Genomic DNA, 12,467 nt, shown 5'->3' with positions numbered 1-12,467 from the left:
TCAAATTACAGCAACATTTACAGACGGATAAATGAGGAGCCCTGGTTTGGTTTGGAGTTTTATTAAGAATCCAGTGTAAAAAAAACATTGAGCGCATCAAGGTGCAGAGTGACGTTAAGAAATCTGTGAGTGAGCAAAAGTAGTACATAAAACAAATGCAAATCAGTCCGTCACCAGTGGTTACTCACTTTACAAAAAATATACCAACATCCAGTTTATATATTACAGTGCATCTTACAGTGAAGGTACAAATAGAAATCTCTTTGCGGTTCCTTAAGGAACAGAGCAGATCAGTGGGATACTTGTAACGCAAATAAGAAAGTCCAACAGAACTCCAGCAGAGTTCTGTTGAGGCTTATGTGAAGGAAAACAAACATAAAAATAGCACTTTTAAGTCACAAAATTAGGCAAAAAGATTTCCAACCAAAAAGAAGCTTTTGGCTAGTTATGTGCCGATTATCCGTACTTTTAATCAAGCTATAAACTATTTAGATTAGAAAACAGCTTAACAAAATGACCGATTCTAACGCAAGGTATGAATGCAAGTACAAAAAGCTGATTTTTCATCCTGTAAACAAACAATATGGTGAAGCTAAATTTAGATAAACAGCTCATTAGAGTTAAAAAGTGTGTAAATAAAATGTTTGGTCAATGCTTTGGTAGAGTTAATGCTGGATAAAAGTGGGAGCTCCACATTCTTCGTCCCGGTTGCAGAAGCTGCAGCGAAGGTCCTCCATGCAGCGGCCAGCCGATGTGGAACCTCTAGCTGGACGTAAACACTACGAGCGAAAATACACGACAGCATGAAATAAGAGGCTAAACGGGAGATTCTCAGCTTTTCAGGGCTGGGTCTAAGTGGGTTTAAGCTCACTTCTCTCTCTGAGGCCCTGTCCGAAGCTCTGCACCAGCCTGATGAGGCCCCACAGTAAGACGCCTTTGATCAGCAGCGAAATCAACGCTCCGGTGACGGTGGCCGCCTCCAGGGTGTACGTCTGGTCGTGGAACCACTTCTCTATCACCTGGGAGAGAAACGAGCCACGAGTTTCTGCGTTACTACGTTACATCTCTGTGTTTGCCTCTTGCGGCTCTGACGGTTTCCAGTTTTGGTTGCTGGACTTTTCAAAGAGAAAACCGTTCTCAGATGTGAGGATACACATCCAAGAACTAGGATGTGGTTCCCTCCTGTGCGAAGAGCTTTGCAGGTAAAGCCAGTTTTTTTTTTTTATTACTTGCAGCATGTCCAGAAACAAAAGAGACTTTGGAGGAAATCAGCCAGACGTGCTGCCAGAAATGTTTCTGGCAGCACGTCAGAACAACATACCTGACCAAAGTCAGGTATGTTGTTCCATACCTGACTTTGGGAATTTTTTTTTGTCCGTTTACTGCCGTTAAAATCCTCAAAACCCTTCATAAAAGTGTTTAAGGAAGACCTTTGGGGTACATTTACCATCACAAACAGGTTTTTCTTGGGAGCAAGCATAGCCATTCTCTAGAGGAGTTAATCTCTACGTACCGAGTACAACAGGTAAATGAAGAAGGCCACTTGAGGAAGGTTCTGCACCATGAAGACCCAAACCAGGACCTTGGCTTCCTTCAGAACCTGAAAAACAGTTGAGCTGTTATTCTAGATCCGTCGGCTGTGCAGAAATCTGCGGCTGCGTCTCTGACACCGGCGTAGAGAGCAATACTGCTGGAGTTCTAGTCTCATCTAGATGCATCCTGCAGGTGCTCAGTCAGATCGCCTCCACACTCCATCAGTACTGGTAGGAAAATATAGAATATCAGAAATGACTGAAAAAGCTGAGAACTGACCCCTTTCAGCAGATTTACTGAATTATTCATCAATTTAACATGTTTCCATCAGTCCAATATGGTACATGGAGGTTTTATGTGATAGGAAAGGAAGTCAGTGCACACAACTCTAATGTTAAAAAATGGGGGGAAGAATAGACGGGCTCTAAAGGGCTGCAAACATTCAGGGCTAACCAACACTACCAAAAATATTCCTAAAATTTAATATGGGGCAAAACTAATTCAAATCCAAAACGCATCTCGTTTTCTCCCATATTACATTTTAAGCGTATTTCGGAGTACTGGTCACTTATCAACCTTGCCACACTTTCCAGATTTGCTTTTGTAGAACAAATTCAAGGCAAGATATTGAAAAGTCCTAGAAGTTTTTTTCAACATTTATCATCCTGCAGCTGATCAGCGTTCCACATTTTCATCACCATCATCGTCATCATCCTCTCTCACCGCAACAGCTCCGACGACGGCGGTGACGAAGGCCCAGAACACGCCGACTCCCAGGATGATGGTGTTGGCAGCGGTCATGGCGGAGTCCGACGTCGCGATCAGGATGCACAGACACAGCTGCAAACATCGCACAGACACGTCGGACATCACAAAGAGTCCAACGGTGCGAGAGGTCGGAACGTGACGCGGCAGAGGCCAGAGGCCCAACATGGCCGCCGCTACATGTGCCGTGTCCTTGTTTTCTGAACAGGCATATGACGGAACCAGACGGACGACATTCGTTATACATTACTGCTGTGACCAGGCTTGGGCTCCTGGCCTCTCCGGCTTCGTAAAAACACAGCGTGTCACACGTGGCACGTCCATGAACCTAAACTGGACGTCCAGAGGCTCTCAGGAGCTCTCGGGTTTAACCCGCACGAGGTCTTTTAGTGACAAACGAGCAACGCGGAGGAAAAAACAAGCCGAGGAGGCGGTTTAATCAGGCAGACTTACCTGAGCCTGCAGGTCAAAGGTCACCATGGAGAAACAGAGGTTGAGGAGGAAGTACTGCTCCTGCATGCTCTCCAGAGCCCCGCCCACACGGAACGCCATCATGTTGGGCCTTTGGATGAGGAACGTGGTGCAGAACACGTGGATGAAGCCCAGGCACATGATGCACACGAAGCGAGCCTGAAACACAAACGGGAGCTTTGAACTCCGTCGCTACGGTTCGCTGGGTACTCAACGATCCGACTCAGTCGTCCCGGTTTCCTAAATCCCAGCCTTCATGGTGGGTTTGGCGGCTTCAGGGTGTCTTACACCAATCATCCCCGATCATGGTGTTCTGCACAAAGGTCAAAAAATTACGATTTTAGTCCCACCTGAATAATCGTCAACTAATTTAGAAATCAACTCATCATCGTCAATTGAAGCGTACAGATAAAAAAAATACTTTTCTATAGTTTCTTTTAGAACAACAAAAATCCTGCATTGAATTTCCACAAGAGAATGAATAAAACAAGTATCAGTTCTAACATGAACCGTTTTATTTTTCTCACCATTACGGTGGAAACCGAGTGCATCGATCAACGTCCCAAAGAGGAACATTGATCAGTCGTGTTTTAGAAATGTTTTATGTTTTTCTTTAGTTTTAAAACCTCAAAACAGAAAGAAATAAATGTGCATTTTTAAACTTCTGCGGAGAGGCTTTGAGAAGTCGGCTTCCTCCCTGCAGCAGTCGGAGCGACCCGAGTTTGGAGATGTTTACGCGGCGAAGTGCAGCGGGGTCACCACGCAGGTCACCTAGGTGACTGCCTGCTGTAATCAACACTGACTGCTAATGGCAGCTCTACATGACCCGCTTTTTAAAAATAAAAAATCCTAACTATTCCTTTAAAGATGCACGTCTGTCAATCTGCCAGCAAACAGGCAGCCAGAACTGCCAAGCATGCAGCGTTTCCTGGAGCTCTCTGTTTGTGACAAGCAGTCGTCGCATGAAGGGCGGCGACAGCTTGTCACAAACAGATCGAAAATAATAAATAAAAAAAAAAGGTATGTGTACAGGTAAGATACAGCTGGCCAGAACCACTGCAGTTCTCCTCCTTCTACTTCCTGTGCTGTCAGATCGCCATGACTACCACCAGATAAATGGGCTTTATGTGAAGCAGGAACGAGACCAAAAGATCAACCTGAAGTTTTTAAAACGCTCAAGTTTCACTTCACATCCACACGGAGCAACAGCGACACCAAGTGGAAGAAAGGAGACCAGCAGCCCGTTCAATGATGAACTGAGGACAGGATGTTGGTGACGCTTTAATCAAATTTAAATTCTAAAAATAAAACTGTGCCATTTTAGCTTGCATACAGTGTGAAAAAAGTATCTGCGCCCTCTTACAGAGTTCCTCAGTTTTTTTTATTTTTTGTCAGACTCCCATGTTTCTGACCATCAAGGCATTTTCAAATCACAAACACACCAGTGAGTCCACTTCTTTAGGCCAAAAATAGTGAAGGTTTTGCTATGGTCTAGTCAAAGTCTAGACTTAAACCATATTGGAAACTATAGCATGACCTTTAAACAGGGCGTTTATGCTTAAAAAACCCCCAAAGTGGTTTAATTAAAACAATTCTGCTAATAAAAGTTGCTGAAGGTTCCCGTTCAAGGCTGACAGGAAATTCAATCGTCATTTGAAAACTGCCTTTTGCATTTATCCATCCATCCATTTTCTTGCACCCTTGTCCCTTAATGGGGTCGGGAGGGTTCCTGGTGCCCATCTCCAGCTAACGTTTCGGGCGAGAGGCGGGGTCACCCTGGACAGGTCGCCAGTCTGTCGTAGGGCAACACAGAGACACACAGGACACACAACCATGCACACACATACTCATACCTAGGGACAATTTGGAGAGGCCAATTAACCTGACAGTCTTTTGCATTTACTCTGTTAATATTTGTTAACAAGCATGAATAAAAAGAGTTAAACCTGCAACAGGCGGTAAGGGGGGGAACACAGTGAAAACTCAGCGGCTGAGAAACGAGCTGCACGTTTTCCTCATTAGACGATGGTCCTAACGAAGAGCCTCACGTCTTCAGACAGACGGCACCAAGTTTCTTCTGTCAAACTAGGCCGTGATTCTGACTAAAACAGAAAACCTGCAGATGTTTTCATGGCTGGGTTAACTTGAGACAAGTTGCGTTGCAGCGCTGGCAACATTTACTAAATGAAGTTTAGTAACTTCATTTACTGCAAGCCGCTCTAAGCTTGTCTCGGGTCTCAGCCTGCTCCATGTGTTGCTAAGACATTTCCACACAGCAGCTCAGCAGAGCGCCGCTCTGAGTAACTCAGAAACCGTGATGGCTGCAATCAGGAGAAGGAAAAAGGCGAACAGGCAAAAAGGTTCAAAGTGAGAGCACAAAGTGTTTTTGTAAAAGCTGCATTCTCTTTATAGGACTTAAAATCTATGGTTGGGTAACAGTGAATTTCACAGCAGATGCTCATTATTTAAAACTGGTGTACTGCAAAACACACGGTCACCCAACCGTGAGCGTTCAGCGCATTTACGTTCGTTCAAAGGTGGAAGTTTTTCCAACGTCTGCAGAAAGTGGACGTATCCACAAACTGAATTTAAATTCAGCTTCATGTCATTTCTAAGATATTATTATTGTTTGTATCCGAATCAAACTCTGCCATCTGCCTCGCCGACGTCGTCCATGTGTCGAGTCTTGGTTGCGCCGCTGACGTTGTCACGGTAACAAACTTGAACTCAGTCTTTTGATATCCAGAAAGCGGAAAAATCTTTAGCCACACAGTTTAAATATGTAAATATCTTCATATTTACCATAATTCGCAGTTCCTTATGGTATGAGAATAGTCAAGAAGTATTTTGATAACATGGAAATACTCAACACAACATGAATGTCCCTACTTTTTTTTTATATACAAGTACTTTTTTTCTTGTGTTTAGGAGTTCTTATAAAATGTTAAAGAAGTTAATAGCGCTCCAAATTTTCTAAAGGTCTTTTAATTAAAGTCTTTCATTGATTTTAGTGTCAGTCAAATAAATATCTGATAATGCTCACACCAATGTTTTTTGTAAAAACACTAAATACTAACTTGTGAATTATCAAGGCAGAAAAAGAGACAGAAAAAAACAACAGAAAAACACTCCCTCTGTAACATTACATTGTTAAACTATAGAGTTTATCAAATCAGGGAGAGAATTAAAACCAAAAATGTTTTTAGATGTTTGCTATTTAAAACTGGCGAGTTTTAAAATCATCCACTGTTTTTTTTTTTTTTAATAACCTGTTTTAGGTTATGCCACAACATTTCAATTGGGTTTTGCCCCAAATATTGTCTAGTCCAGCTGAAATACAAACATTTTGGTTTATTTCAGCTATTTAGACGATCGTTTGCTGTTGAACATCTAAGCTAAACGTCACGAACTGATGGGCAGACGTTGTTGTCCAGGATTATTTTTCACCGTTTTGCCTCACTGGCCACAACCAGGTCAACGAGGTCTGCAGCGCGTTTTAACAGGACTGTAGTGGTGCTTGATGAATGTGTTAAAAACAGCTGGAAGCGTGGGATTCTGGGTAATCAGCTGATCGAAACAAAAAGGACAGCATTTCTCATAGAGATGTGGTTTGCTTGTTAACGTTCTGATATTCTCTTTTCTTTCCTTATTCACCTTCTGAGCTGAAGATGATTTATTCATGTTGACAAATGTGATACTCCCAGCCTTAACGGTGTGTTCAGCGACTCACCAGCACCTCCTGTTTGCCCTTGGAGCCCACCACGGAGAAGTTGACCACCGATCGGATCATGACCACCAGCACGCTGAGCACGAACGCCACCAGCTCCTGTCGGTTCTCCTGCAGCACGCCACGGCTGATGTAGTAGATGCAGAACACTGAGGGGAAGCAGAGGAGGAGGAGGAGGAGGAGGAGGAGGAGGAGGAGGAGGAGGAGGAGGAGGAGGAGGAGGAGGAGGAGGAGGAGGAGGAGGAGGAGGAGGAGGAGGAGGAGGAGCTCTCATCTTTTACGTTTGATAAGTTGATAAAAAAAAAAAAAAAAAGAACGTCTCTGCTCGGTTCGCCGTCCTGCTGCTGTCTCGTAAAGTTGCGCCAAAGGTTTTCCTGGTAGTTAATTCTGTTTGACTTCTGATGAAACGTGGTTTCGAGAATCTTTTGCAAATGAAAATCTGAAATCTGTCTTCAAGCCCCAAAGCTCCAGCTTCGCACATCGAGATCTCATCTTTAAAACTTTTTCACTCGGTGAAATGTTATGTAGATCATACACAGATGGATGTCGGAAAGCACTTTTTCCTGTTAATTATGAGGATTTTCCACTTACAGCTAATGAAAACATGACATTTAAAATTAGAATATTACATCAGATGAATAAAACACTATTCTTAAAAATGTGGGCTTAATGAAAAGTGCAATACTTAATATCTGCTATTTATTTTCAAAGTACTTTTAATCTGGAAAGAGAGACTCTTCATAACATTGATTATGATTATAATTCATTGAATATGACTGTAAATACCAACTAGGTTTCTTCTAAAGATGATTGGTTGCAAATAATGATTTTTTTAGTAACTGATTAGCCTATTGATTGATTACTAAATTAGTTGACGATTATTTGAATAACCGATTCATTAAGTTTCATCTGATTAATCATTTCAGTCCTAAATGCAAAATACAAGGCATTAAAACTATTTTGTATACAGTCAAAGTTAAATACATGGAAGTTTTTGGTATTAATGAATCCATCCATCTATTTTCTTTGCACCCTTGTCCCTTAATGGGGTCGGGAGGGTTGCTGGTGCCCATCTCCAGCTAACGTCTCGGGCAAGAGGCGGGGTCACCCTGGACAGGTCACCAGTCTGTCGCAGGGCAACACAGAGACACACACACTCACGCCTAGGGACAATTTGGAGAAGCCAATTAACCTGACAGTCATGTTTTTGGACTGTGGGAGGAAACCGGAGTACCCGGAGAAAACCCACCATGCACAGGGAGAACATGCAAACTCCATGCAGAAAGACCGGGGCCGGGAATCGAACCCAGAACCTTCTTGCTGCAAGGCAACAGCTCTACCAACACTGTGCAGCCCCCGTATGAATGAATTAAAACATGAAAAATGTTTGAGGTGCGAATACTTTTACAAGACACAGAGAACTAATTTATACCCATATTTGGCAAAAGTTGATCTGGAAGTTAGAAACTAAATGGAACCAGTTGAAATGATCCAGCAGCTCATTTCCATTAATGTCATTAGTGTTGATTATGGTGCAGCATAAGCCAAAACAAAGAGCTGAAACTTAATTACTAGACCGCCACTCCCCTCGAGTTCCTCCTTTAAACCACTGTTCATCCTGGACTTTCAACTTTGCGGCTCAAAATACAAGCGGCGCTCGTCTCCACCATTCTGAGTGCATAGAATCATTTATTTTTATGATGCTTGTTCCGGTTTCACTGTGAAAGTTTACCGGCAGCTCGGGGTTCCTGATGAGGACAGCGGAGAAAGAGGAAACTGTCGTTCCAAGCAGACTTGGAGTTCAGTTGTGAGTTTAAGTTGGCTAATCGAGTTGGGGGAGGAAAGAACCCAGAGTTGTAGCGTAAGCAGAATAAAAAACACACGAGGTTTGAGTCGCCTGGATGAAACCCCGCTGGTGTCTGACAAGCATCCAACGTCGCACGTTGTGATCCTTGGCGTACAAGTTCACGACTTCAGAAGGAAAAAGCGTTCGGAAACCGAGTCGGCAGAGGCTTACTGAGGAGGGAGATGGGCGCCGCGAGGTGAAACCAGAAGAGGAAGTTGGGATTTTCAGTTTTTGAATGAAAACTTCATCCGTTTTTCTTACAGATTAGATTCGTCAGGCAACTTTTTGAGCTTGCAAAAAGACTCTCTTTGCTCCATCCTCTTCATTTGTGTGTAAAATAACCTCTTTGCGTCACTGCAACCAGATTCACAAGGAATTATTTAGGAGGAGACAAAGTAGGCTCATGCTTCGAAGAAACCAAAACGTAGAAACTGAAAGTGTTTGTGGAAAACGAGGGCGGTAGAGAAGCAAAACCTCATTCTGATCCGAACGGGCGGAGGAATTTTTTTTCTTTCAGCAGAGTGACCAGAGGAAGACACCGGTGACCCTCTGTGTTCACCTCCTCCACGGTTTGCACCACACGATTACAGCAGCAGGACTTCTGCGTTCAGCTCCGAGCGGAGGCGACCGCGGCGACCGCCCCGCTCTTTGGCGTCAGGCAAACGTGAAGCACTCACATATCCCGACCAGCTGGATGAGGGACACCGTGAAGTTGTCCTCGTCGGAAACGTCCGTGTTTTTGTGCTGCTTGTAGATGCTGTACACGGTGAGGCCGAGCAGCGCCAGCAGGGACACGACGGTGAAGCAGAAGTAGGTCTTCACCAGGGCGGACAGCTCCGACCACGACTTTATCTGCAGGACGGAGGGGACGGAGAGTCTGCAACGGGCCGTGAAGAAAGGGGAGGGGGAATTGTGTTGGTGTAAAAGGCAGATCTGCTCACCGGTCCACATGGCGTCGGAATCAGACTCTGGTGTCTCGGCCTCAGGTTCGGAGACAGAAGATCTGGGCTCTGGTGCTGCTGGTTGGCCAACAACGGACTGAAAAAGTCAACACGTTCTGAAAATGTCAGATTTTCTCTTAACTAAAACCTTAAAAAGGCAAAAAAACCAAACTTGTAAACTCTTCTTCACTTGAGCAGAACCCAAATTAATTCTCACTATATCAGGAAAGCATCATGGTAAATGGACTGAACTTAAATAGCACTTTTTCCAATCATTTTGACCACTCAAAGCGCTTTGAATGGGCAATTTGGGGCACACCGACATGTGGCAGGAGGAAGCTGGAACCAAACCTGCAAACTTCCGATCACAAGACGACTACTCCACCCGGAGAGCCGCGGTTGCCCTTCAAATCATAATTTGATATTAAGGTTGAATAATACAAGCCCAGTTATGACGAGTCCATTCATCCAAGATGTGAACGCGTTGCACTTTTATATATTACAGCTTACTAAATATTGCATCTACAGTCATTCTGGATTGCTGTAGAAAACACAGTGTAAAAGTATTCGTCCGCTTTATGGATTTCTGTTACCAGTTGCCAGGTCACTTAGCCACATAAGTGCAGGACAGACTAGACAGCTTTTGGTATTTAGTCGAGTTGTCATTTTTATTTGTGAAATGATGTGAGCTTCTTAAGTGTGAAAAAAAATAGAAAGTACAACAGAAATCTGCAAGGGGGCAAAGACTTTATGACAGTTTCAAAACATTTTTACACCGACCTGAACTGACTGTACAGTTGCTAAGTAAAGTTACTGAGTAACTAGACCACTCTTCAATTGCTCTTCAGTAGCGAATGTTTTACAAGTCTTTAAAAGTGACTCGGTGCTGTATGAGGCCTTCAGGTGCCTGTTTGACCTCCCTACCACACCTGGGCATGCTCCAGGATGTTCTGCTGAGGGGTTTCCTCCCAGACCTGGATCAAAGCATCACAAGGGGTCTGAGGATTTCATCCCAGCACCTCGTGGCAGTCGAGGTTCCTCTGGCTGGCACATGAAGGGCTGTGCAGCCCTCCAAACAAATACCCACCACATCTCCCGGTGTACTGGACTGCTTCCTTTACAGCAAACCTTCTTGACACAGATTGATGCGCCATCTTGGATGAGCTGCACTACCTGAGCAACTTCTGTGGGTCGTAGACTCTGTCTCACGCTACCTCTAGGGGTGAGGGCGCTGGTAACATGAAAATGTGATGAAGATGTCAGGACAGGAACAGAGAAATGGTCTGAGGTCACCATCTGCAGAACCATCATACAGGTTGCCTTCCTAGTTGCTTCTCATTTCCACATGCTAACTGTTCCACTTGGACAACAGCAGGTGAAACTGATTTTCATTCAGTGTTGCTTCCTAACTGGAGATGTTGATTTCCCAGCAGTGTGATTGACTTGTTGTTACAACGTGCTGTTCAGGTGTTTCCTTTATTTCGTTTTAGCGGTGTACATAAATAATCCAACAACACAATCCGTGCCGAGTTCATCCGAAATTTTACACTACAGTGTTTCATTGGGGCCAAAGAGCTCAGTGATGGTCTTGTGTAACCAGATCACCTTCTTCCACATGTTTGCTTTGCCGTCTGTAAGACTTGTTTCGAGAATCAGAGCACTGAACTATCAAAGGGCTTAAAATGACTTCTCATTCATTTAACTCATTGCGTTCACGGTTTATTTAAATTAAATTAAAGTTAAATCTATTACACTCTTATGGACTGCAGATGATTCAGACCAGATGTAGGTTGACAAAGCACATTTGGAGGTGGCGAGACTATTTTCTGTTATTTAAACTCTGACATCTTTGGCATTTTTATGCATGAATGTCTAATTCAGTCAGAGATACTTGAGTGGCTTAGAAAATTCTTGGGTTCCTAATCATTTTTCATACCCAAAGTTCAAGTTTTATTCTAGACTTTTCCCAAGATTGGAGGGGTCCGAACTCCCTTGAGCCCCCTGGGATTTCCGCCCGTGGAAAGTTGTAAGAAAATCATAGCTAGGGTCGTTATTGTTATTATCTTTAATAATAACATTTGATTAGAGGACAATTTACACAATGTTTTCTTAGATATAAAGAGAGTGACACGAGTCACACCTTTCTCTATTTTCTTGCAACACTCCCAGTTCCCAAAACCACACGTTTAAACACACCACGGACTTCCTCATGATTTCAACATTCAAGGAATGATTTCCACATTCAACAATGACTGAGAAGAAGACATTTATACGTGTTTTAATGTAGTTTCTAGCTTAATTTCCATCCACATGACTCCCATTTCCCTACAGTACAGTCTGAATTTCCTAGCTGACTGTTTCTCACTGTTTATATTCCACTGAGCTGCTGTTAGCGGTTATAACTTGATAACAGGAAAACAAGACGACATCCACAAATATCCGAACAGTTTCTGTCTGATATTTACTCACTGCGCAGCAGACGTCATGACAAAATGATAAATAAATGCATAAATGAAGCTGCTGACCTTGTTTCGTCCATTTCCCCACGGACGAACCCGGACTTTACATTCCTGCGACCTGTTTTAACCTCCGTGACCAACCCCGATCTACTCGGGCTTCCTTTAACATTTTACTCCTACATCCACAGGAAAAACTCTTCGTCACGTTTTTTTTTCTGTATTTGTTCTTCCTCTACTGCCCAGAGGTGCTCCTGCCCCCTAGTGGACACAAAGAAGCAGTACTATTCAAAGCTTGCAAAAGATTTAAGATTTCAATTATAATCTTTTTTAATGTATAAATATAATTAAATATTATATATTTAATTATTTATATATATATTTCTAAGTTGTTAATTTATAAATATCCAAAAGTTTATACTTTTTCGTCTCCACTGTGAATTGTTTTATACAGAACACAATGGCCCAATATAAAATGTTTTCCAAGGCAATGCTACCTATCAATGTCCAGACAATTATTTTTTACAATACATTTCTAAATATTTTCCCCGAAGCCTTCATTCATACATTCAAAAATGTAGCTGTCCATACCGAAGAGACATTTTGGTTTAAAAAAAAAAACGAAAAAGAAAAAACTCAAGGGTATGGATAATTTTTGGCTTAATTGTAGAAGTAAAAAATACAAAGGCAATAGTGTCTAGTGAACCCTTGTTTGAAGCATTTGCAGG

At 42.9% G+C, this 12,467-nt stretch overlaps 1 protein-coding gene across 1 annotated transcript; it reads right to left on the bottom strand.

Moving 5' to 3' along the window:
* Positions 1–45: 45 nt before the first annotated feature.
* On the bottom strand, positions 46–11,965 carry LOC103467033 (uncharacterized). Its single transcript, XM_008413077.3, has 9 exons — positions 11,809–11,965; positions 9,284–9,380; positions 9,020–9,194; positions 6,500–6,645; positions 2,752–2,928; positions 2,257–2,373; positions 1,514–1,600; positions 872–1,019; positions 46–779 (listed from the first exon to the last, which is right to left on the bottom strand). The coding sequence occupies exons 1-9, from the start codon at positions 11,820–11,822 to the stop codon at positions 763–765; spliced, it is 978 nt and encodes a 325-aa protein (XP_008411299.1). The 5' UTR covers positions 11,823–11,965; the 3' UTR covers positions 46–762.
* Between the last annotated feature and the right edge of the window lie 502 nt (positions 11,966–12,467).

The sequence above is a fragment of the Poecilia reticulata genome, chromosome 7 (genome assembly GCF_904066995.2).
Source record: "Poecilia reticulata chromosome 7, P_reticulata-male-v2, whole genome shotgun sequence".
Lineage (NCBI taxonomy): Eukaryota > Metazoa > Chordata > Actinopteri > Cyprinodontiformes > Poeciliidae > Poecilia > Poecilia reticulata.
The sequence above is the reverse complement of the archived record's forward strand: the minus strand, read 5'-3'. Positions and strand labels throughout refer to the sequence as shown.